The following is a 27,358-nucleotide window of genomic DNA, read 5'->3' on the forward strand; positions in this document are numbered from 1 at the left end:
TGTTTCTGTGCTGTAGTTTGTATGGTTCTATGGATGCAGAGCTTGTGATTCACATCAGAACCAGAATCAGGTTTATTATCAAATTTGTTAACTTAGCAGCAGCAGACAATGCAATAAATGATAATATTGAAAGGAAAAAATAAGCAAATCTATTACATTAAGATATACATGTATATTGACTAGATTAAAAATTGTGCAAAAACATAAATAATATACATTTTTAAAAAGTGAGGTAGTGTTCATTGGTTCAATGCCCATGTATGGCAAAGGGAAAGAAGCTATTCCTGAATCGCTGAGTGTGTGTCTTCAGGCTTCTGTACCTCCCACCTGATGGTAACAAAGAAAACAGGGCATACCCTAGCTGATGGGGGTCCTTAATAATGGACGTCAACTTTCTGAGGCACCACTCTTTGAAGATGTCTTGGATACTACAGAGATTAGTACCCAAGATGGAGCTGACTAATTTTACAACTTTCTGTATCTCCTTTTGGTCCTGTGCAGTAGCAACACCAACCACCACCACCCCCCCCCCACCATACCAGACAGTGATCAATTACCTTAATTACATTTATGAAGGTAAACAAGGCAACAGGAGTCTGCTCACTAGACCAACATGTCAGCTTTAATCAAGGTCCTTCTGGAGTTCGGCCATGTTGATAAGCTAATGGAACTTTCTGTGACTTGTCCAACTATTGATGCTGGCACACACAATCTAGATTGACAAAATACTTAACAGCCAGCTTAAGAAAAAAGAATTTCACCATGTTATTTTTAAGTAACGTATGGTTGGCTTCTCCATTTAATGGTATATATTTATTCTACAAGAATCATCTGCAAATCAGATTACCTTCTCATTACCAAATTGCATGCACTCAGGCATTGCAGTATGAAATACTCTGTATTTTCCAAGTGCCTGCTTTCTTATCCTAAAAAATTGGATATTGGTTTTGGGAATGGCCAAGCTGTTTCAAAACATTTTGTGGATGCTGTGCACTGTACTGATTCTAAGCAAGTGGAAAGTACTCATCAACCTCTTGGCATTCCTTGACAATGGCACAAAAGCTATTCGGATTCAGGCGGCAGTCACTTCCTGTAGGATCCTCAGACTTTGACCTATTTATTAATCGTAGTCAGTATTTATATGGAGTCTCTCTGGATGTAAACTGTGGGAATTTCAACAAAGTATTTCCACTGAATAATTAGCTCTGTTTTTGGGAGGGGTGAACAGAAAGGAAAACAGTGCAAGTGACTGGGCAGCAGACAGACAGACAAGTGACCACACAAAAGCAAATGACTGAAGAGAGCATGACTAGCAGGAAAACATGATTAAACAAATAAGCATAGCATATGACAAAATGAGAAAAACAAGAGGAGGTTAATATTGCAGGGACCATTCTTGCCTTTATGTTCAGCCTACTCAATCTCTCACACAAGCCATCCTTAAATTTCATAGCGTACAGCCAGTTTACGAGTCGTCTGCGATCTTCACCTAACTTCCTCCCTATGGGGCACCAGCACACCCCAAAAGCCCAAAGATCAGTTATAAAATATACTGCTACTGCTCCAGATATGCACTGTTACATTACACATGGTCTTATAAACTGAATATTTCATTACTGAACTAGTTTGTGAATTTCCATGTTTCAACAGGGTTTCCAAATATATAGTCTGAAAGGCCATCCTTCTGTTTGCCATCAAGCTGTGCCATCTTGAGCTGAGAGTAATAAAACAGAATGGATTTTGATTACATCAACTCCTAAGATAGTAAAAAAAAAGAAAAATGGTATAAAGGTTTTGTTGTCCATGAAGGATAGGGAGGGGCAAGCACTGCCTGCAGATTACAAAAAAAAGGTACCATTTTAAAGCAAAGGACAACATCTAAAATAAAAGGCTGCAATGAAATAATGCATGATAGTTTCAGCTTGACAAATCAAATATACAAGCACCCCGGACTCCATCTCCAGCTGCACACCTACCCACTTCCATGAACTCTAGAGTTGCCCAACTACAGACATCCTGCGTATACTAATCCTCAGACCAAGTACACTATCACCAAAACAGTGCCACTCTTCATTGACCCTACCATTTGAAATGGAAAGGTCAATCCTTTTGAAAAGAACCTTAATGTCACTGCAAACTCACTGACAACTGTGCTCATGATGACTCCTTCCCAAATCGAATTTTCAGAAAACATCAATTGCTCCTTTGTGACATTTATTTTACATTTCTAACATGTGTTTTCCCACACCAACCTGTCCTATCCCGCTCCATTATCTTTGTACGATACATCTTTTTATATATACAAAAGACTGTTTAGATCCCTTCATTGGACACAATTAAACAAGTGCAAAAAGCCAACTTCTATAGTACAGATGTTCAAGCAGTTTATCAGCAGTACAGTACTCAATTTTAATCCTCTTTCCAGTCTCTTCTTCCACACTGTAACAACTCATGAAAAAGGCCAGTTCTCTCAGAAGCATGGATTTCCTAATTATTGAAATATTCTTCACTTTTCCCCAAATTTCAATTGAATGTGTTGTTTGGAAGGGAAAGTGGAGATTTTTTAATGTTTCCCTGAATGAATAGCCATCCAGCAACATCTGCACTTTATAGTGCAATCGTAGTTAGTGGACAATATTCTGAGAATGAAGATAATATTCAAAATGTAGCCCCAAGGCATTCCCATCAAAATCTGGATTTGTGAAAATTTAAAGCAAAAATCTACCAAATTTAGAAGCGTTATACTTTGATATAAAGAGTGACTTTCACGTGCCATAAAATAGAAAACACTAAATTTTCAGTGGGTCAGGAAATACCGAGTGAGAAACCGAATTAATACTTCATGTCAAGAACTGCTGTGACAGGAAAACGGAAACAAAAATAGACAATACTGGGAATACTCAGCAGGTCAGGCAGCAAGAGTTAACCTTTTATCAGAACTATAAATACGTTTTACCTTATTCCCCATCTTCCACCCCCACATTTTATTTAATATTTCAGGTTGATGAGTACACTCTGAACCTCATGTTTAAACACTTTTTCTGTGACCTTGAACTTAAGTCAAAAAGAACAGGTAAAAAACTGTTCCTTTTCATACCACATTGATACAAACCATGTCCAAATTAATGAGGAGAATTCCGAGCCGCTTGAAGTTACTTTTTATAAAACGTAGAATTTTCAGGATTGGTATACTCAAAGCTCTTTAAATTGCTATTATAGTTAATCTGAATTACAAGAAATGTTTTATGGATCTTTAATAGGAAATTTCCTTTAAATTATATTAAATTCAGTTGAAAACAATTTGAAAAATCAACCTCAGCTCATTCCTCTTCCTACTTTTAGTCTGATCCATGTGCTTTCATATGCTTTTGCTAGTCATTTACTACAATTTCGCTATCAATACCAGATTGCTTCCTTCCAGTGCAGTCTAATATCCTCCATTAATAGGGCTGTCTTAGAAGCTCACTATCTCCTGACCACTTAAGCACAGGTTGATTCCACTATTAACCTTGTATGATCATACAGTTAACTAATGTACTACTTAAGACTACTGCTCCTCACAAACTTTGGCCATAACCCTGGGTAGACTTTCTTTTCAGACCCTCTTCCTCACTACCAGACAGAAATACCCAAGATGACACTAGCCATCATAGCAATGATGATTATTTGACATACTACTATGGTTCAGCGTTAGCATGCAAGTATCAGAGAGTCAAAAGTATCCAATTATACAGTTTATAGGTTTCAAATCAGAGCAATTCAAGAATATGTTCGTGCTCCACCTATCAGTCCTCGTGTGAGTCATTCATTGACTACTTTGCTGTACACTTGAGTTTGGTTATAACTTGTTAAAATGACTATACATTTGTCAGAAAATAAATTCTTTTATGCACACCACAAGCGATGAAAACTTTCAGAAAACACAAATCTCATTGTTAATCTTGTTCTATCATTTCCTTTCATCTCTATGTTGCCTGTTCAGACTATATTGATATAGGCAAAGTGAAATAAAAAATAATTCCAAGTGAGTGACATAGGTGAAAAGCCTATAGTACTAAACAAACACCTGTAAATAGCTCCTGCCAACTACACAACTTTCCTCCAAATAAAACAATGAGGAACTGCCTAACAACACAGGTCAGAACAAGATTCATTCACTTCTGTGTCAGATGCTTGATTCATTCCAACCAAACATGACTCAGGTCTCCTTTCACAGTCAGGTTTAAATATTCCAGAGAGTTTAATATGTCACACCAACTCTTCACTGCCAAAATTCTAGAGGTAAAACTATGCCAAGTTTACTCATGCACTGCCAGGTCACATTCAGAGTTCTGTGGAATTACTGCACACATTAGGTAGTGTTTTCTGTTCCAGTGTGGGGATTAGTGGATGGTCAATATTAGGTACCAAAATGGTACTATTCTATTTCCCAGATTTTACCTCCTTCACTTCACTGCGAAACATAAAAACTGTTTTCAAAATATTAGATTTCACGTTTTGCTTCACTTCCCTTAAGATGCTGACTCATGTCAGTTGACCATGTACTTCTGATGGTGAGTCTATTATAGGAGCAGATTCAGGCCATTGAGTCTGTTCCACCATTCCATTATGGCTGCTCCACTACCCCCCTCAAACCCCACTCTGCCTTCTCTCCATAACCCTTGGCATTCTTACTAATCATCAAACCTCTGCTTTAACTATACTCAAAGACTTGGCCTCCACAGCTATCTGTGGTAACAAATTCCCCAGGTTCACCACCTGCTGGCTAAAGAAATTCCACAACAGCTCCAAAGAACGTCCTTGTATTCTGAGGCTTTGCCCTCTGGCTCGAAACTCCCCCACTATAGGAACCATCCTTCCTCTCCATACCCACTTAATCTTCCACTGTCAATATTCTTCCAATGGGCAGGAACACTTGGCCGAAGTCCAAACTTTGAGTCCCACTCCAGTGGCTTGAGCACAACGTTGTCGGCTGAAATTGCAGCTGTATTAATCCTTGGTTCTGCAGCACGGAGTATTGTGTGCAATTCTGGTCAATCTATTGTAGAAAGGATGTGGAGGCTTAGGAGAGTGTGCAGAGTTCACCAGTATACTGCCTGGATTAGAGGATATCAGGTACAAGAGGAGGTTGGATAAACTAGAGTTAGGTCAGACAGTGAAAGTCAGGCCATACAGGACAACAGAACTAAAACTGAAATTGGTCTATGTTCAAACCAACACATACAAATTGCTGGCAGAACTCATCATCTACGGAAATGAATAAACAGACAACATTTCAGGCCGAGAGCCTTCATCAGGACGCAAATGTCAATTGTTTATTCAGTTCCATAGATGTTGCCTGACCTACTGAATTCCACCAGCATTTTGTGAGTTGCTCTGGATTTTCAGCATCTGCAGGATCCCTTGTGCTTCTGATCCATGCTCATTTAATATAAAGGCATACAAGGCCTTCTGTAATTCAATCTGCAGTAAATTCATAAGCTCTTTTTTTCAACGCAGTTCATGCACTTTTGATTTTTAAAGGATATTTGAATAAAATGCCATATAGTAGATTTGACAGGGATTAAAAAATAGGCTAAATGAAAGAAACTTTCATTAGTGATGAATAAGGATAAATGGTAATTCTCCAGAGGTCAGTATGAGTATCATCACATTCCTTAATATTTAATGATGACTTAGATTTGGATGGCAAGGCATAATTTCCAAATCTACTGTTACCACAAAACTAACAGGCATAGGGAATGGTGAGAAGAATAGTAAGCGATCCACAGCAGCTGCTTGGCGAAATGAGAGTATATCTTCCTAAATGGGTGTAGGAACAGAGAAGTGTGGGGTTGTGTGCACAAACTATTGAAAGTGCAGGGCAGAAACTGTTAAAAACATACAGGATACTGGGCTTTACAAAGAGATAAAGTAGAGGTGCAAGGAAGCCCTGACAAAATTTAGCTTAAAAAATAGTTCACCCATTACCAATGTATTGCATCTAATTTTGCTCACTGTCATTTTTTAAAAACAAAGGTGGGGGGAGAGGAGATAGTGCTTGCTGCCGCTTACGCGCAGGAGGGAGGGGAGTTGTGGGGGGGGACTTTGAAGTTCTAACATTTAACTGTCGTTCATGCTTTGGGGCACTCCTCTGTTTTTGTGGATGGTTGCGAAGAAAAAGCATTTCAGGTTATATATTGAATACATTTCTCTGACATTAAACGTACCTTTGAAACAAAGCTCCTAGAGGAAGGATGCAGACATATACTAGTATGAGAATTTCTAACAATATAGCAACGAGCAAATATTTCATGGAACTGAACACTTAGGTGTAACCACTTCAGATCCGCATCACCCATCATCAGGAAATCTTTCCGATGCTGTAATCGGTAATTCTGCAAGGATTTAGTTACTGTTCAAGAATGTATGATGTTTCCTACTTAGGTTGGGGGCTATCATTTAATCAAGATAAAAATACTGCCTTAATAAAAATGACTTTTTGTATTATGAATATTGTTGCACAGGTTTCCTTGACACCTTTATAAATAAGAGGTTTACCTCTTGTGTATTTTAGTACTGTTTTGTACTGAGAGGTTACATCATTTTCTGTACTTGGGTTGCTCAATACAGGATGACAGAAAGCTGCAAAGCGTTAATTCAATAACATCAAAAACCACGACAGCGAAGCTGCAAGAGCCTAATCAGCTAGCACAATCTTTCAAGTCTTTTAAGCCTGAAAAATATTTTAATCAGGTGATACCACACACTTTATAAAGTTGCAGAATTGCTATTTTTTTTTACTCCTGATATATGGAGCATATTTCATACATGAAATCTTGGGCTGTTTAAGAAAAACTTAAGTTGAGATACTTCAGCAACAATTCACCAGGAGCCATATAGAAACTGTTCACCCACAGCCAATCCCCAACACTCCTGAAATATACATACTCTCCTATCACTTCACCCTTCTGCAGGTCCACCCAAACTCACATACAAGAAACACCTCTAACCACAAAACATGCATTTCAATACATCTTAGATATGACAGAATTGTAAAAACATTCAGCACAGAAATGGGCCTCATCAGCCCAATTCTGCCAAGTCATCCATGCTAACCCCTGTGCCTGCATGAGGCCTGTATCCCTCTGATTTTCCTAGCCAAGTACTTTCCCAAACACATTTTAGACATAGTGATATTTTCCTCTGCCACCTCTTCTGGCAGCTCATTCCAAATGTTCACCTTTCTATGGAAACATCCGACAGACCTCTTAAATTTCTCCCCCCTCATCTTAAACCTGGGCCCTCTAGTTCTAGACTCCTATGCCTTTTAAAAAATATATTTTATCCATTTTATCTATTTTTTTATTACTTAGCCAGGCAGTTACAGGTCCAACAAGACTGTGCTGCCCAATTACACCAAGGTAACCGACTGAACTACTAACCTGGAGGTCTTTGGAATGTGGGAGAAAACTGGAGCACCTGCAGCAAACCCATGCAGTCAAAGGGAGAATGTACAACCTTGTAACAGACAGTGGCAGAAATGAACCCAGGCCACTGGTGCTGTGTAATAGCATTATGCTAACCACTACTCTACCTTGCTACCCCACTGTAGTGCATAATTTTACAAACCTTTATATGATCACCCGTCAACTTGCTAAACTTCTGTGAGAACAACCCCAGTCTATTTAATTTCTTCATTGTCTGGGATGTCGCCCTCTATCCCAAGCAACAACCTGGACCAGCTCTTCAGCAGTCTCTCTGTTGCGACTGTAGTGCTGGCCAGAACTGTGGGAAATATTCCAAGTGCAGCATAACCACTGTTTTGTACAGCTCCAACATGGCGTCCCAAATATTATGCTCAATTCATCTGCCAATGAAGAGAAGCATTCCAGTATCTGATCCATCAGCGTCACCACTTTCAGGGAGCTATGGACTTGCACTCCAAGGTCTCTCTGGCCATCAACACTAAGGTCTGCCCCCATTTACACTAAATACCCCATCACAATTTGACCTCCCAAAGTGCATTGCCTCACATATTCTGGATCAAATTCTATCCACTATTGCTCTAACCAATTTTTCAGCACATCCATGTCGCATTGTATCCTTGCTCCATTTTCTTTGCCGTTTACAACTTCACTTTTTGTGTCACTTGCAAACTTACTAATTATACCTCTTATATTCTCATACAAGTGCAAAGGTCCCAGCACTGATCCTATGGTACACAACTTGCTTTCCCTGCAGAAATTTATATTGATGCCATCTTCTCTTAATTAGTCCCTGCCTTTCCAAGTAGTCACAAATCCTGTTCCTCAAAAGCTTCAATTTCCCCACCACGGTACAAGGCTAACCAACTTGTAGCTTCTAGGTTTATTCCAAGTGCCCTTTTTGAAAAAGAGGACAATATTAGACATCCTTTAGTCTCTGTTGCTTCACCTGTGGCTAACAAAGATGTAAATATCTGTAAGAGCCCCGGGACTCCTCCCTTATCCTCCATGATATTCTCCAATAGATCTTGCATTTTCACCTTCCTGATATGGATGTGTTTCAGAATATCAGTGTAATTCTCCTCAATTCTCCAAACTCCATCACAAATCTTTCACAAATACACCAGCCTATTAAATCCCTTTTAGGATTGCCATACCTACTCACTAAACAAACAACCCAATTTTAAATCTTACAACTTTCAGTTACTTTGAATTTTCATTCTTTTTAATAGATTCATCTCAAAGTTATAAAAGCAGTCTTCCATCTCAAACTCAAACAACAGGAATTCTGCAGATGCTGGAAATTCAAGCAACATACATCAAAGTTGCTGGTGAATGCAGCAGGCCAAGCAGCATCTATAGGAAGAGGTGCAGTCGATGTTTCAGGCCAAGACCCTTCGTCAGGACTAACTGAAGGAAGAGTGAGTAAGGGATTTGAAAGCTGGAGGGGGAGGGGGAGATGCAAAATGATAGGAGAAGACAGGAGGGGGAGGGATAGAGCTGAGAGCTGGACAGGTGATAGGCAAAAGGGGATACGAGAGGATCATGGGACAGGAGGTCCGGGAAGAAAGACAAGGGGGGGGTGACCCAGAGGATGGGCAAGAGGTATATTCAGAGGGACAGAGGGAGAAAAAGGAGAGTGAGAGAAAGAATGTGTGCATAAAAATGAGTAACAGATGGGGTACAAGGGGGAGGTGGGGCCTTAGCGGAAGTTAGAGAAGTCGATGTTCATGCCATCAGGTTGGAGGCTACCCAGACGGAATATAAGGTGTTGTTCCTCCAACCTGAGTGTGGCTTCATCTTTACAGTAGAGGAGGCCGTGGATAGACATGTCAGAATATATATTGGTGAGACCCGACGCAGACTGGGAGACCGCTTTGCTGAACATCTACGCTCTGTCCGCCAGAGAAAGCAGGATCTCCCAGTGGCCACACATTTTAATTCCACATCCCATTCCCATTCTGACATGTCTATCCACGGCCTTCTCTACTGTAAAGATGAAGCCACACTCAGGTTGGAGGAACAACACCTTATATTCCGTCTGGGTAGCCTCCAACCTGATGGCATGAACATCGACTTCTCTAACTTCTGCTAAGGCCCCACCTCCCCCTCGTACCCCATCTGTTACTCATTTTTATGCACACATTCTTTCTCTCACTCTCCTTTTTCTCCCTCTGTCCCTCTGAATATACCTCTTGCCCATCCTCTGGGTCACCCCCCCCCCCCGTCTTTCTTCCCGGACCTCCTGTCCCATGATCCTCTCGTATCCCCTTTTGCCTATCACCTGTCCAGCTCTCGGCTCTATCCCTCCCCCTCCTGTCTTCTCCTATCATTTTGCATCTCCCCCTCCCCCTCCAGCTTTCAAATCCCTTACTCATTCTTCCTTCAGTTAGTCCTGACGAAGGGTCTCGGCCTGAAATGTCGACTGCACCTCTTCCTATAGATGCTGCTTGGCCTGCTGCGTTCACCAGCAACTTTGATGTATGTTCCATCTCAAACTACACACTTTTTCAAACATTAATTCTATTTTCGGTCAACCATGACGGCCAATTATATTACAACAGTGCAATGATGACTTGCTTTTCCAGAAACAATCAGTGGGGAAAAATATTGTGCAAGGATAAGGACGGTGATTGGTAACAATTAAGAACACCAATAGTTACTCAGTAACAAGTCATTTCAAACTTGAAGCTTTAGTCATCCATTCTAATTGCTGCTCATGGCAGAGCACAGTGTCCAACAAGCCAAATATAGATGAATAATAGTGTCTTCCATGTTCATCTGAGTAAAAAAGAACACAAATGGCACCAGAATCCAGAATTTAGGCAGTAAAGAAGTATTCTAGGCTCCTAGTCTGGATCAAAGTCTAGGTATTTCCAAAAGAAACATAAATGCTATTGTTCAATGATGGCAGATCGGGCCGTACTGTGAAAGTTACATCAACAGATAAGTTTGAGGCATCTTTTTCACTGCACCTAAAATAAGATCAGAGGAGGTAGGATTGTTAAAAAGATTGACACGATTTAATTTTCTTTTAATTGATTGCCATCAAGTTTATCGAAATTGGATTGTCAGGATAATTGTTTATTGGTATGCCTCCAATAAGCATATACAACTGTTTATCTGTGTGACTGGAGAACACATATCATAGCACAATGGTCTTTATTAATTTGTACATTATTGCACAGTATGGCACATTGGTAAATTATTACTTTATATTATTCTGTACTTTATTAGTTAACATATTTATTATTATTGCTAAGTTTATTTTTAAATGTTGCTGCTGTAATAAAATAATTTCCCACTCGGGATTTATAAAGTACTTATTATTATTTTCCTCGATTTGCACTCAACCTTTAGAGTTCTAAAAATGAACAATACAAGGTGAATAATGAAAATAATTCAATGGCAGCTTCACAAATCATGCCAGCTCAAAGAGGAAGCTACTACTTAAGAGTATGAACAAATACAAAATATGCAAAATGGTTCCTTCCCTAATCATTTCCTACCAATGCAACCTTCCAGAAAACAAAAATGGAGAATGGCCAATATTTCACTACCATCCAAGGATGAAACTAAGCTAAAGAGATTAATGAAATGGAGATATCGCATTCTCCCACACACTGAAGTACAGAAGTATTAGCAAAAGGCTTCAGTTTCATTCATAGTACATCAGCATCGACTTCCAAAATTCTCAAACTGCACAGAAAAGGGCCTGCACTAGAATTTTAACAGCCACCAAAGCTCCAGCACAACATCCTCAATCTATTACGTTTTTGAAATCACATCTGTCCCTGCCAGACTTACAACTTGCTTACAACATCTTCACAGCCAGAACCATAGCTCTAGGATTCCAATATATACAGAAGAAACTTTGTGTGTAAGCAATCATCTTACATTATTACAATGAACTGGAATGAGATGGAGTAAGTCCTCTCAAATCATTACCCATAGTAGAGAAGCAATATGTGCTGCTCGTGCATTTTCACGCACACAAGAATGCTTCAGCACCTGCAAGGATATTGTTTCACAACAGAAGAAAACTCAAATGTGCAAAGAGTATAATTATTTCTGCCAAAAATGTAAAAGGATATTCCAAAATTTCATCATAGTTTGAAAAAACCTAGGGAATTAATAATCTTGATATCATACTAAATTCCAACAATAAGACAGTACTTACTTTGTTTTAATGTATTTCACTGCTATAAAATGTTAACTCTCATCAACTAATCTTCAGGATATTTTGCATCAGTACTTCAATTGACTCTTTTAAGTCCAGGCTCAAAACTCACCTTTATTCACTAGCATTTGAATCTTCCTGATGTGGCTGATTTTTTGGCTTGTGCTTAGGCTCATGTGTTGTTTATTTTATGCCAATAAGCTGTGTACCTTGTTGTTTATATCTGTGTTTCTTGTATTTGTGATTTTAGCTACCTGTTATGGATTGTACAGCACTTTGGTCAACATGGGTTGTTTTTAAATGTGCTTTATAAATAAATTTGACTTGACTTAACTTCAAATAAAGAGCAGTTAACAATAGATGCACACTTTTCACCACCACTAAAGGCACAGAAATCTGCTGTGAAACTGGCTCAGCAATAAAGTGAAGTAAGACTTCCTCTTGAAGGAGACAAGAACATGCAGGTCCTGTAGTCTAGAGCTACATAAAACAAACTGCTGGTGGAACTCAATAGGACTAGCAGCATCTGTGGAGGCATAGAGCCTCTACATCAAGGACTTTTGAGGGAATTTACTTCATTATAACAGCAGGCCCTGGTAACATTTAGATTTTAACTACAGAAGGAGTTAAAAATAGTTCATCCACACTGTGATAAGCATGCAGTAGAGAAAACGCTGGCCTTCCTGCACACATCTTCTTCCAAAGAACAAATTTCTAAGATGGCATCATTGTGCTCAAAAAATTTGAACAGAAAACAGAATCCTAAAAGCAAAACATCAATTTAGCCAATTTCTTATAAATGCAATGGAAAAGACATGGAAGCTATCCAATAAAATGAACTAGTTTGCAAATAATAAAATCTATGATTACACGCTCAAAAACATGGGATACAATAAAAGCACATTAGTAATCCAATCTTGCTTTGGACATTACTGAGGTGCATTGACTCAATTCACTGCTCTTAGTCACATCAATCAAAACGCTACAATTTTCTTGGTTGCGGGTAATGAAGTGTTCCCTATTTGGCACCAAAAATGGACATAGAGTATTTATAGGGACAAATTATATTATATGGAAACAGCAACATACATTGAAAATAATACTTAAAATGACCCAAAGAGATCACCAGACAGAATTTGACAACACAAAGATATTAGAATAGATATCCAAAGTTTGAAGTGTCATATTGAGGACAAGAGAGAAGCAGAAATGAAGAGCTTTGGTGAGGAATAGCCAAACCTCAGAGCCTGGGCAGCTGATAACTGATTGTAAAATAAAGGCAACAGGTAAGTGCACAAGAGAACTGGAGACAGACAAGTGTCTGAGGTAGAGAGCAGTGAAGGGAAAGGCACCACTGCCGAATATGAATGAAGATCTTCATAGACCAGTATGGAGGTTAAAATACATTAGGATGACAAAGGAATAATAACAAGCCAAGAGATGAGAGATTAGAGATTCATAAAAGGATGTATAGATAACAGAGCTCGGCCAGAAGAGAGGCCATTTTAAGATACATTATCTCACTAGTGTTGAGAATGGAACCTGGTGAAAGTAGTCCTAAGTCATCATATGTTTGTTTAAATTATGCCAAAGAATTCTGACAAGTAGTCTAAGTGGACAAAGGAAAACAGCCTTGAATGTTTACAGAATCAAACAGTAAGAGGAATTATAATGAAAAACAATTACATTACAATTTCTTTGGATATTTGATGAAAGTGAAGTTGTACCTTATTTACAGAGTTTCCACAGTCTGTCTTGCATTCCTCATGCTCTACCTTAATGACTTTATGTTCCTGTCTCTCGGCACTGACAGATTCATGTTTACTTCTCTTCTTTTTTTCCCTTTTCTGCTTGTGAGACAATGCGGATTCAGCCGCAAGAGCCTGCTGTTCATTTAGAAGATCCCCACACAGCGAGGACTCAAATAGCGCCTTCCCATTGTGGTAAGTCTTAGTTATTCGCAGCTTGATCTCAGGAGAGCCTGTCTTCTTTGGGGTGACAGGTTCAGGAACAGGTGGAGAGGGCACTTTCTCCTGAATTTCATGTTGCTTCACCAAGTAGTTTTCTCCTAAGTAATAGTCACTGGAACCAAAATTCCTATATGTGCCATAACCATTGGCAGACCCATTGGGGAGTTGGGAATATGCTGGGTATTTGCTCGGTGATTCATACATATTAACGGTTGAGTAGCCATTGGTAACTGGTGGAATAGTATCAGCTCCAGAAGCAGGATAAGTAAAGCCTTGTTGTAGGGAAGCCTCATACGATTGCCCTCTGTCTTCCCCAATGCCACCACTGGCATTCAGGACGTCAGGAACCTGCCTCATATTGGCTGAATCAATAAGTTGTTGTGGCAGTTGAATCGTGTTTCCCATGATACCTTTCATGAATGTGAAGGAGAAATCCATCGTGTTGCCCCAGCATCCTCAACTTTCCCTCTCTCCAGTTGAGCCTATGGAATGACAACAAATGTACATAGTTAATCTTCACCCACCATTTAACAAGTGGCAACTCACAACTAAGTTCCTGCTAAAATAAGGCATGCAAAACAAACTCAAAAATTTATATCAGACACTAAATTCACAGCATTACACAAAAAGTCAGCTAAAATTATTCTGACTTAACAACAAATAATTGTTTTTATTCCACGAACATTCAAGATTTTGTTCAAACTACTGAGTCTTCCATTACATTCCAGTTCTTTCAAGAAACGATTAGACTAGTCATCTGGTTTGACAGTTTAGTGAATTACCATTAAAACAAGGGAAGCAAAGTACAGCAAAAGTTAAAACACTAACTCATTTGAAGGCAGTAACACAACAAATGATTATTCATAAGAAATTTTGGGTAGAAGGAATCCATAAATGTTTCTTAAAAAAAAACACTTGGGAGCATTTTCCTACACACAAGTGCTGGTGTCATTTGGTCCCATTTGCTAGCTCTGCGCAAATCCTTTTACGTTGTTATAATTCTAGTGCTTCCAATTAATGGCATGATTCACTTGACTTCAATAGCTTTTTGTGGTAAAGCCGTCCATATGGCAGAAAAAGGGAGTGAAAACTTGTTTCTAACTTCATATGAAACACTTTTTTTTGTTAATTTCATGCTACCTGTAGGATGGCAGCACACTCAGACGCAGCAGCTACTTTGGTCCAATCAAGGCGTGCCTGTTCATTGTGTATATTTTCTTACAATCACAAGTCACTACTAGAAACTAAGAACATTAAGTACTGCAGGTCCACCTCATCAGTGAGTTCCTCAATAGCAATGGAGCTAGACTTATTGCGTACTGTTTGTTGTGTCGCCGCATGGACTCGTTGTGTACTGTTGGACGGTGCACAAGATTGTCTTGGACATTTTTATTGTGATTGCAAAACCCTGTTCGACATTAGTAACATAGAATAAAAATCCAGTTCACTAGACTGATGGCAGGGCAGCTGCGTTACCTTGGTTGTGGCAAGGCCTAGGCCGACCAGGAGTGGAGATGCCAAGGTGGTGTGGGAGAGCCCCTGCAGAGCATGCTGGAATCTGTACTTATGTTGGAGGCCAGACCCTCCCATCAGTGCTGCCTCCCAGTGTTCACTTGGTGGAAGAATAAGCTGGACGAGGATAATTTACCATCAATTCTACAGACATGCTACTAAGAACTTTGGGCTTTATTTTTTGTTCCTTGCAACTGTTTTTCTGAAATTGTAATCATATGCATTATTTGTGCTATGTGCTCATGGTAATGTGTGTTGCACCTTGGCCTCAGGGGAACACTTTCGTTTGGCTATATTCAAGTACAGTTGAATGATAATTGAACAATACAACATCATTCAGAACTTCAAAGAGTTTGAATATTTTATTTAGATTTCTGATCCTCACCCTCCCTCCCCCAAAACGATACGCCCTTACAAACTCTTGCTCTACCAAATACCAGTCTGTCCTTAGAACAAGACTATCTCTCACTTGAGAAACACCATTGTCTACTGCTAAACCATTCTCCTCACAGGGAATTAAAGACACAGCATTGTTCACAACTGCAGTTAAACTGGGAAAAAAGGGACAACAAATTGGCCGTTTGCTCTGCTCCATTGTTACTGATGTGTAAGTGACTGGCATAAGGCAAAGGCTGTGTGATCGCAATTTTCTTTACCCACATGCATAACCATAAGAATCACAGGCAAAGAAAAACACAAAAATCCTTGTCATCAGGTTCAAGATGTATTGCAGATTAATGAATAACTGACATCAAAAGTACCCAATATGAAAAATGATTGAACTCAAGTCTTCCATGGCAAAATTACTTAAAAGCTCTGCTACAGAGAAAGCATGTTTTGCATCCAACTAGCCTCAGGCTATATAACCTGAGGGAAAACAATGCACCTTAAATGGAACATAACAGAAGGAAGGTTTTTGTGCACACCTACACAGGTGAGCAGGGGGATCTGTGTGTATCTTATATCACCTGATGCTTGTTACTTGTTACATACACGTTCATAGAGTAACTTTCAGGTGTCATGTGGTTAATTCATGAGTATCCAACTTCTACATTGCTCAGAAGGCTCAGCAGCTTGAAGACTCGTACGGCCAGATTAGGGAACAGCTTCTTTTCAACTGTGATAAGACTGCTGAACGGATCCTGACACGGTTCAGAGCTGTACCCTCCAAATATCCGGACCTGCCTCTCAGTTTTTTTGCACTACCTGACTTTCCATTTTCTATTTATGATTTATAATTTAAAATTTTAATGTTTAATATTTGTAATCCAGGGAGCGGGAAGCACAGAATCAAATATCGCTGTGATGATTGTACGTTCTAGCATCAATTGTTCGGTGACAATAAAATATAAAGTATAAAATTCTGAAACACACTTCATTTTAGCTACACTGAAACTCAGTTTGTACATTGCTTGATTGCAGCCTTTCTCCCAAAAAGTGTTAATTTGTGTGCCGCTTTTACACTGCAATAAATAAAATAAAAAACAAAATGCTATTATTACAGACATCCAGTTAGACATGTCATGCCCAAGAATAACAAGCTGGAGCATTTATCATTTATTGAAAATAACTTAAAACCGTGAATCTGGAGTACATTATCATAAACACATTAACCCAAAGGAATTACCCCAAAAATCAGTAATTTAGATACTTAACACCTAATGGAAGGGATTTGCAAATAGCAGTGAAAATGAGAATTTTCTTTCACGAGTCACTGAATTACAGAAAAACAAGTACTTTCCTAAAATGATAAAGTAGGGAAGGCTGGGGGTGAAGGGGTGATGACACGGAAGATGTAGAAATGACGTGAAGGTACCTTCCTTTAAATATTTAACCCCCAGATAAAATGTAAATCAAACTAAAATGCAAATGCAGGCAGAGTGATTTTTATCCAAAGTATTTGCTGGTTTAAGGTGATAAGACTTCACAGAATCACTGCCGAACATTCTTTATAAATCTCCGACAAGACATTTCAAAAGCAACTCCTTATCTAAACATTTGCAAGCAATCTGATTGGAATCCATGCATTTCCTCTCCCCTTCTACAATGCACATCTATTCACTCATTTTCATACAAAAGATGCAAGGAGAACTGCTGAGAAGCTTTTCTATTTTTAAAATGACAGCTAAAAATGACAAAACTGCAAACATCATGGAACCTCTTATGCAACAAAGATGCAGCTCTAATCCAATAAGGAGCTACATAAAGGGTAATATATCTACTATCAATCTTGTTCCATTACCAATGAGAAAACTGACATGAGGAGAAATTAAATTTTGGATACAGAATTCTAAAATGCTCCTTTCAAAACTAAAAAATTATCTGTTAGAAATTACTCATTTTGCAAATACAGTGGATTCCAGTTAATTAGGACACATCAGGACCAGTACATTTTGACCCAATTAAGCGGCTGCACCAATTAGCCCAAGTTTCATGGAAATAGATAAAAACTTTAAAAAAGACAAACTACCATTTAACTGAGTAACAAATTATGTATGTAAATGAATAAATACCACAAATACTACTACATATTATAAAACTGCGGACAGCATTAGTTCCTGTGAGACAGTATGCTGCTGTTCTTTTGATTAACTATAAATGAAAATCAGCAGACACCTAGTGCAGATAATCGACTGCCTTCATACAACGCTTTCAACGAATGCATGCAAAAAATCTTCATTTTCATTATAACATTCAAAATGATTGTTGATACCCTTAAATTATTTGTAGCCCCCAACTATGTAGTGAAATAGTTTCATTTTCCCTCTCAGCCATTTCTGGCATCTTCAAGCCTGAATGCTTGAAATCGCAGTGAGCAAAACAGTTCTGAATTATTTATTTTTATTTATTGCCATACAGCACTTACTTTTCACCAACTATCAGTGACAAAAATCACTGCTCTTTGAACACAAACACACGCAATTGACACTAGTCAGAAATTGTTGGGCAACGGTCTCCTATCCCAATGAACTGGCAAAGTGTCCCAAATAAATGAAGGGAATCCAGGCTACGTTCTCAATTAGTTGTTCCAACCCGATTAACCGATGGTCCAATTAACCAGATTCCACTACACATGGGAAATATATTTTCAACACATTATAGCTGGCAAATCAAATTGTAGAGTCTTGCCCCTTCATATTGGATTAAACTCTGCCAATACATTTTCCATAATTTCCAAATATGCTGTACTTCAATCTGTGCTTCTCAGTAATGCAATGCTCCCTTCACAACAACTTCTCAACAGTCATGCAAAGTACTGCATGAGCAATTTTTAAAAAATATCCAAACAGTTCATTTTATTTTACATTTAATGAGTTTCAAACAAACCACCATTTCATACGGTCACATATACATAATTCCTTATAGATCTTACTTCGGCACATCAAGCATTCAAACAAACTTGATGGGTTAATACACCAGTGTAATATTAATCCCCAGACATCAACTGAGGACTCAACAGTCAAATCAACACAAAGAAGAACTACTACATTTCTTTTCACCCCATTTATTCAAGTTTTTGAGTAATTATATTTTACGTAACTTTTATTGGGAATAAATCAAGTCTGGAGAAACAAGTATATGCTCACTTCTATACAGGCACTCTCAGAGTAATGAATTGTTTGACTTAAAGAAATCTAACTTTACACGAATTCTCCAATACATTTTTAAAACAATAATAATTAAATGTTTCATGTTATTCATGAATACTATCTGCTTTGTCAAAGAGGGGGAAAAGACCAACAGAACACCAGAAACCAACCAGGTTGCTCTTCACTGTGCAGGAATGGAAGCTAAAAGCAGACCTGGGAAAACAGCTGCAGTTTCCTCCCCGCATCACAGAAACTACATTGCGGCCGCTTATGCTTCAGCTTACCGTGCCGTGGGAAGAACGCACGGAGGAGGCCTATGAGCGGAAAAGAGCCAAGTATGAAGATCTGAAGAACAATTGCCAAAGAAAAGGCTGGAGAGCAAAGTGTTGGTCCGTGGAGGTCGGGTGTCGTGGCTTTGCAGGCCAGTCGCTCTGCAAAGTATACACTGCACTTGGAATCACGGGAGAGAGAAGGAGGAGAGCCATTTCTACCACCACAGATGCAGCAGAGAAAGTGTCAAGATGGCCCTGGATAAAGAGGGCAGATCCATGGGTTGCTGCTAGGGCACAGGTCGGGGTCCGATCAACCCAGGTCGGGTCACCTGGGCGAGGGTGTATGATGTTGAAAGATCCGAAACACATGATGACCCCAGGTAACATCACTGATGATGTGCCCTAGCTTAGCATCATGCAGATATTTCTGTAAGAAGTAGTGACTGGATACAGTATGTGCTTCATTAGTTTCATTATGGGTAGTGTTAGCATGATTATTGAATGAAATGAGAAATTACATCAACGTACTATGTGGCAGCTATGTAAAATGGACATTTCTGACTTACAGAGAAATCAGTTTCTAGACAGAAACAGAATCTGGCAATCCCCTATGTAACCTGGGGATTGCCTATCCCCCGCTACCCTCTCAGTCCTTATGTAGTCTTGTTCGGGAAATGTTAAACCTTTGCTTCCACAGATGCTTTTCAATCCACCGAGTTCTTCCTGCAGTTTATTTTTTGTTCAAAACCCAACTCTATTTGGGTGAAAGTGATAATAGTGGCACAGCAATAGGATTTGGGGTTACAAAATCAATGGGGTAAACAATCAGGCCTTATCACCAAAGCTCTTGCTGGAATGTACAGTTACACAGAAATCATGTGCTTCAACAGAAGGCAGGGAATTCTGGAGGGAAAATAGAAAACTGGATTACAAAAAAAGTGGGACTGGGGGTGGGGCGTGGAAAAGGAAAAGTGGAAAATCTCAAACAGCTGAAAGCTACAAGGACACATCACCAGATAATGCAAATTGATGGTCTGTTTCAGTCAGCAGCACTTGCATTTTTGTGGTGCAAAGGAATCCAAAAAAGAAATTAAAGTGTTTGAAACACTGTAAGGCATGGAGTAAAATGGGAATAAATAACTCTGATGGCAAATCAGAAAATCCTTCTTCACTGTTTATCTTCTGCAAGCATTAAATGTTCATTTCAATGTCTCACTTTCCTGACATGCTACATTTCCTTTGCCCAAAAGGGTGGGGAAAAAGCTGCTGATAGGTTTTCTGCTAGACTGCTGAGCTGCACAGAGTGACTCAGCTGCTCATATTCCTTCCCTATGTACGAGAGACCAAGAACACGATTCTGAGCATGAAGCCACATCCTTTCAGCATCACCTGCCCTATTCAAATCACAACATTTTTAAGTAACAAAGCAGACAGAGCAAAACCCCAGCTGCATCCTTCTCCTTGGAATAAAGTAGAATCTTTTTTTCTAAAACAAAATCAAAACCGTGTTTCTGAAAGAGGACACTGGAATTGTGGGAATCATCAGAAGCAGTACTCTGTTTTGAAAGGTACAACATCACAACATCGTATCATATCCAACATTTTTTTTCTTAAACCAAGTTCATGATCAAATGAATTTTACTTTCCAAATCTTGGATGGACAAAGAATGCCTATAGGACCATGAGCAGCATTAGGCCATTCAGCCCATCGTGTCTGCTTGCCATGCGATCGTGATTCCCTCTCAATCCTATTCTTTTGACTTCCCCTGTAATCATTCACACCCTTACTAATCAAGAACATATCACCCTCTGCTTTAAATATACTCATGACTGGGCCTCCACAGCCATTTGTGGCAATGAATTCCACATATTCACCACCCCCTGGCTAAAGAAATCCCTCCTCATTTCTGTTCTAAAGGGATGTCCTTCTATTCTGAGGCTGTGCCCTCTGATCCTAGACGCTCTCATTATTAGAAATACCCTCTTCACATCTACTATCAAGATCTTTCAATATTTGGTAGGTTTTATTGAGATCCCCCTTCATTCTTATGAACTCCAACAAGTAAGTGCCCAGACCAATCAAATGCTCCTCATACACTAACCCTTTTGCTCCTAGGATTATTCTTATAAACCTTCTGGACTCTCTCTAATACAAGCAGATTCATTCTCAGATGATGGGCCCAAAATTGCTTGTAATACTATATTCTAAAACGCGGTCTGCCTTATAAAAGTTCATTGCTTTGGCATGAAGGAAACAGAGTATATCCTGGACTGGAGGTGAAATACATTCTTGAAGCTCTGTCCGTGTGGATATACCTACTATGACCAGCTGATATTGAAAAAGCTTTTATCAATTCCAGTAGCCACTCTAAAGAAATTTAACTATTTGACATCAATCTAGTTCAATGGCATTTCTCCAGGAAACCAAATTATAACTCTCAAGGTATTCTTTTATCTTCTCTGAACAACAGAGACATTTTGTTACATAGTATTAAAGGCCTCACTGCACACAAAATACTATCTGATTATATTAAAAGTGCAAAATTTGTGGAAGGACCTTGTTGCTCCATTGTCTCCTCTCTAAATATTTTCAGAGGATTCAATACAAAGGTAGATGAGGTTCCACATTATCTTATGCCAACTCCCATCCCTCATGAATAACTTGAATGACTTCCATCAGTTTCCAATGTCATCTGAAAAACAGTGTTTGTGTACTAAATATTACATCCAGTAGTATCTGCAAACCATCAAGTGGCTAATATATTTATAGTTGTTTTGGCAAGTACACGACCAATACAGCACACCGCTCGTTCTTCCTTGATAAACAATATCTCAAATGGTACTCAAGTGATAGATTTTGTACATGCCAATTACCTTAAAAACACACTTTTTCTTAATAAAAAAAGTTGAAAAGGAAAATTTTTCTGAATAAATGTCTTCACATGAAATCTTCAAATTATTCTTGTAAAGACACAAAATCTTTAACGGATCAATTCAAAGCCAAGTCAGTAAAACTATCAGGATAAATAAGAGGGCACAGAAAATTAAGGAACAAAGTCAAAGCTGCCTTGCTATAGGTAGGTAATACTTTTCAATATTCATAAAAGATTGCTACTAATGTTACAGGAATGGGAGAGATAGCAGAGCAATTAGAGAGCATAATAACCGATTTAAAGAGAGCAGTCAAAAAGATACCAGTGCTCAAGGTCATAAATCACCTAGTCTGAATTGGATGCATCCTTGGCTGCAGAGAAAAATAAAGCTGGAAATAAAGCACACCTTAATTTTAGTTTCCTTAGGGTGCAAAAGTGATGCAAGAGAACTGAAAGATTATAAAGTGTAACGCTCTCATCCCACCAGAGAGAACAGCTTAAGCTGTTGCTCCATTGTTCACTGTTGGGAAATTTGATAAAAATAATCCAAGTTTTAAAAATTCATCAAGATAATTAGAAAAATTATCAAGTAAATAAGCGACAAACAGCTTGCTAAACACAAGCCACGGCTGACAAAACCAATTTGTTGATAATATAATCACGGTTGATACAGCATAAATGGACTTTCAAATTGGTTTGATATATAGAATTTGCAGAGCATGCTAGTGAAATGGGCATCCACTGAATTAGAGAGTTAATGGGAGCATGAATACAAAGCTGATGAAATAACCTAAGTGTTGCAAGGAATTGTTTCATTTTTACATTGATGAACTGTATTACTGCTACTGTTCTTCTTGTCAGATACACAAACAATGCATAATTATGAAATCTGAGGTGATTAGAAACTCAGATATATAGTAAGTAGTGAGAAAAACACAAGCAGTTTGCATTGATACATGGTGAACAAAATTTAATGTGTAAAGTGAGACATTTTGGAAAGGAAAATACATTATAAACTGAGAAATCTATTATCACACAAGATTTTGGAAATCTACAGCAACACGCACAAAATGCTGGAGGAACTCAGCAAGTCAGGCAGCATCTGTGGAGGGGAATAAACAGTCAATGTTTCAGACCAAGACCTTTCATCAGGACTGGAAAACATGTATTAATAAATTTAACGTTAAGATCTGGAAGATTTGTGGGTACACATACAAATATGATGGCAGCAAGAAAAAATTGTGATTTTTTAAGAAGACTGCCAACTACCTGGCCCAGCATGGAATAAAAGACAAGCTATGCTGAAACTTATAATGTGTCAGATTTCAACTAGAATTTGGTATTTGATTCTGGACAGAATAGCAAGGCCATGGAAAGTGTGCAATGTGATATACTACAATGGTACCGAGGATGGAGGAGTTCAGTTAGGCACACTGACTGAATATTCATGAGCAGAAAAGGGTAAGTGCAGACCTTGATTGGAATTATCTTAACTATAAAGGTTTTTGAAAGAGTAAGTAATGACAACCAGTTTCACCCTGCACCACAGAGCATGTGTGTGTCTGTTGGCTGCAGGGTGGTTGTTAGCCCACAGGCAGATTTACTACAACCTCCAAAGTGACCAGAAGGGAAATAACATTATTCCTTAAGCATTGTAGTGTAGAATCTAGGCTGAAGGGATACTGAAAGTAGATTTTAAAATGTGCTAAACAGAATTGAATGCATAATGAAAACCAAAAATATGCAGGTATGTGTAATAAATGCAAGCTTGTATAACTATTTGCACAAATATTTCAAATGAACACTTTGCAAATAGCCTCCCATTTTGTTCCATCTTAAAAAAAGCAAACAGGCACAAAAGGAAATACATAATATATTTATTACATAAAGCCACACAAGCTCAAAATTATACAATAAACCGCATCAGCAAATGATCTAAACATCTATCACCATACTATAAATGAAATCAGCAGTTATCATTATAATCATCCTTAAAATCCATATCTATAAACATCAAAAAAAGTAAAAGAACAAGAACATCATCAGGCAAAAGTACTTATTTCAATAATCTCACAGGCATAATAGATATTTCCTTGGACAATTCAGGCAACATTTGCAGCACTTTATCAGATTGCAATCCAAAAGAAAAAGGAAGAAAGAGATCTTAAATGCTTTGAGGTGCAAGAGTGAGAAAGGAAATATTCATTACCAGGAACAAAAATGGAACTGGGATTTTGAAATAAAACTGCAACTTCATTTTGTGTCCCCAGTTAGCAAAAAAAGAGAAGTAACAGCAATATGGCTGCCACTGGCCCTTTAAATCCAGCAATGTAGCCACCCATCTCCATCCTCAACCCAATAGGAAAAACAATCCTAACCCTAGTGAAGTGTTTACTGAAAATCAAACATTTTATGGTACAGTGTGCTTCTGTGGATGATGAGGAGGAAGAGAGAGAGTGAAAAGGAGGGGGAGATATAATGAAGACAAATGACAGTGTAAATACTACCTGCAGTTTGTTCCATTCTAATCAGACCCAGGGAAGCTCAACTTGACGGGGATTCACAGTAAATCAGTCCAGCAAAGGGAGACAGGATGTCCAGGCCGCTTTCAGTTTAAAGGGAACTGCTCTGTACCTCAGCTCCGCTCTCGCTCAGCTGCCTGACTCTCCATTCTCGGCTGCTGGGCGGGGAGGACGGTACCGGCTGTGCGTTGCTAAGGAACGGAGGGAAGGGAAGGCCAGGCGGGGAGCTGGGGCTCGGGCCGCCACCGCTCACCGTTGTTATTGCCGTTTCTTTCGCTGCCGCACAAAGGCCCCGGCGGCGCATTCAGCGCCGAAAACGCCGCGCTCCCATTGGCCACAATGCTCTGCACAGCCCCGCTAGGCCTCACGGGAAATGTAGTCCCCTATCTCCCTGCAGGCCCGGAGGCGCAGTAAGCACCCAAACCTTCCCCCCCCCCCACCCCGCTCCCATTGGCTGCGCCGCACTGCACAGCCACCCAGCATAGTGGGAAATGTAGTTCCTCTTTACACACACACACACACACACACGCGCACACACGCGTTGTTATATCTGGTACGCAGACAGTCCTTTTTCTGCTGCACACCTTTCAAAAGCAAATCAAATAAGGGTGTACTTCAGTGCAAGGTTGAGTGAACAAGCACTGTCGAAATGCCCTCCTTAGGATGAAAAATTAAAGACTTACATAACTCTCTGAAACGTAATTGAACTAAACTATTAACTCTGGTTTCTGCCCTCCACAGATCCAGGCTTTCTGTTTCATTGCAGGTTTCCAACATCTGAAAATCGAACTTAGTTAAAGTCCAAATGCAAGATACATTAAAATGCACTTAACCATGCAGGAATTAAAACTTCTGAAAGGGGATCTTTAGTTGCATAACATACACAACATACAAAATATTATTCTCATACTTAATTACTATTGGGAAGTGGCCAGTCCCAAACGCCCCATCCCAAATTACACACTTTGGAAGTTCAAAGTTCATGTATACATTGTTCCTACACTCTAATATAATGAGAGAATGACAGAGGTCCTCTCATCTGGATATGATGTTAAATATGAGTCTGTTCTTCTAGGTCAGCATAAAAGCAATACAGCAATATCTTGCATAAAAATAATGGAGTCCTTTAACCCCTGCCAAAATAGTTTGTTAATATTGCATTGTTTTTCTTCTATTGGAATTAATTGTCATTATTTTCATGTTACAATAGGTATTACCATTTAATTAAAAAAAAGTATTTTGTTGGATCAAAGAGGTACTGGGGCCTGAAGACTCACATTCAGTGGTTAAGGAGCAGCGTCTTCGCCGTTGTCATCAGATTGCCGAATGGTCCAAGAACACTACCAATGGACTTCGCACAATTTACTAATTGTGTAATTTATAGTAATTTTTACGCCTTTTTAACTGCACTGCTGCCACAAAATAACAAATTTCATGCCATATAAGACAATTGTATTAAGCCTGATTCTGAGCTGATTGACAAGGGAAAAGAATTTCAGTTCACCTCTGAGTCTTAAAACCACAGCTGATAGCTAAACACCTGCGAAATATTATTCAGAACATTGAACAGTACAGCACATGAACAGGCCCTTCATCACAGAATGTTTTCCTGAACTAATTAAACTCATAATTGAATGCCTAACCATAGTAATCCCTTATGCCCACAAAATGATATCAAAGTTCAAAGTAAATTTATTATCAAAGTACATAATGTCACCATATACAACACTGAGATTCATTTTCTTGTGGGCATACTCAATAAATCCTTAATAGAATAATAACTATAATAGAATAAATGAAAGACTGCACCAACTTTGGCTTTCAACCAGTGTACAAAAGACAACAAATTGTGCAAATACAAAAAGAAAGAAATAATAATAATAATAAATTAAGCAATAAATTTTGAGAACATGAGATGAAGAATCCTTGAAAGTGAGTCCATAAATCGTGGGAATATTTTAATGATGGGGCAAGTAAAGTTGAGTGTAGTTATTCTTTTTGGTTCAAGAGCCTGATGGTTGAGGAGTAATAACTGTCCCTAAACCTGGTGGTGAGGCCTGAGGCCTGTACCTTCTTCCTGATGGTAGCAACGAGAAGGGAGCATGTTCTGGGTGGTGGGAAGCCCTGATGATGGACGCTGCTTTCCTGCGACAGCATTTCATTTAGGTGTGCTCAGTGGTGGGGAGGGCTTTACTCGTGATGTACTGGGCCGTATCCACTACTTTTTGAATGATTTTCCACTCAAGGGCATTGGTGTTTCCATACCAGGCTGGGCTGCTCGGAGTCAATATACTCTCCACTATTATCTATAGAAGTGTGTCAAAGTTTTAGATATCATGTTGAATCTTTGCAAACTCCTAAGCAAGTAGAGGTGCTGCTGTGCTTTCTTTATAATTGCACTTACGTGCTAGGCCCAGGACCTGTCCTTTATAATAATAAGACCGAGGAATTTAAAGTTTCCTTCTCCTGAAGTCAATAATCAGCTCCTTGGTCTCCCTGACATCGAGTAAGAGGATGTTATTAAGGCACCACTCAGACAGATTTTCAATGTCCCTCCTGTATGCTGATTCGGCCTATGACAGTGGTGTCGCCTACAAACTTGAACATGGCATTGCAGCTGTGCTTAGCCACACGGACATAAGTGTAAAGCGAGTAGAGCAGGGAGCCAAGCACACAGCCTTGTGGAGATCGTGGAGGAGATGTTTCCAATCGGAACTGACTGGGATCTGCCGGTGAGGAAATCAAAGATCCAATTGGCGCAAGGTGGCATTGAGGGCAGGGTCTTCGAGCTTATTGATTGGTTTTGAGGGGATGGTGGTATTGAATTCTGAGCTGTAGTTGATAAAGAGCATCCAGATGTATGCATGTTTGCTCTCCAAATGTTCCAGAGTTGAATGGTGAGCCGTGGACCTGTTGCTCTGGTGGATTTCCATTTTCTGCACATCCACGTGTCTATCTAAGCGTCTTTAAATA

General features: G+C 39.1%; 1 protein-coding gene across 5 annotated transcripts in view; it reads right to left on the reverse strand.

The window, feature by feature from the left end:
• nsd3 (nuclear receptor binding SET domain protein 3) overlaps positions 1–24,707 on the reverse strand; it is a 98,748-nt gene extending 74,041 nt beyond the window's left edge. For 3 of the 5 annotated variants that reach the window (XM_063056895.1, XM_063056897.1, XM_063056892.1), the window contains exons 1-2: positions 24,371–24,697; positions 13,374–14,098 (exon numbers count right to left, since the gene is read on the reverse strand). In XM_063056895.1, the coding sequence (XP_062912965.1) occupies positions 13,374–14,054 (681 nt within the window). In that variant the 5' untranslated portion in view covers positions 14,055–14,098; positions 24,371–24,697. Of the gene's footprint in view, positions 1–13,373; positions 14,099–16,502; positions 16,597–24,370 lie in introns of those variants that run through there. The other 2 variants (XM_063056893.1, XM_063056894.1) reach the window with 2 other exon arrangements.
• Between the last annotated feature and the right edge of the window lie 2,651 nt (positions 24,708–27,358).

Source organism: Mobula hypostoma, chromosome 8 (genome assembly GCF_963921235.1).
Source record: "Mobula hypostoma chromosome 8, sMobHyp1.1, whole genome shotgun sequence".
NCBI classification, from domain to species: domain Eukaryota; kingdom Metazoa; phylum Chordata; class Chondrichthyes; order Myliobatiformes; family Myliobatidae; genus Mobula; species Mobula hypostoma.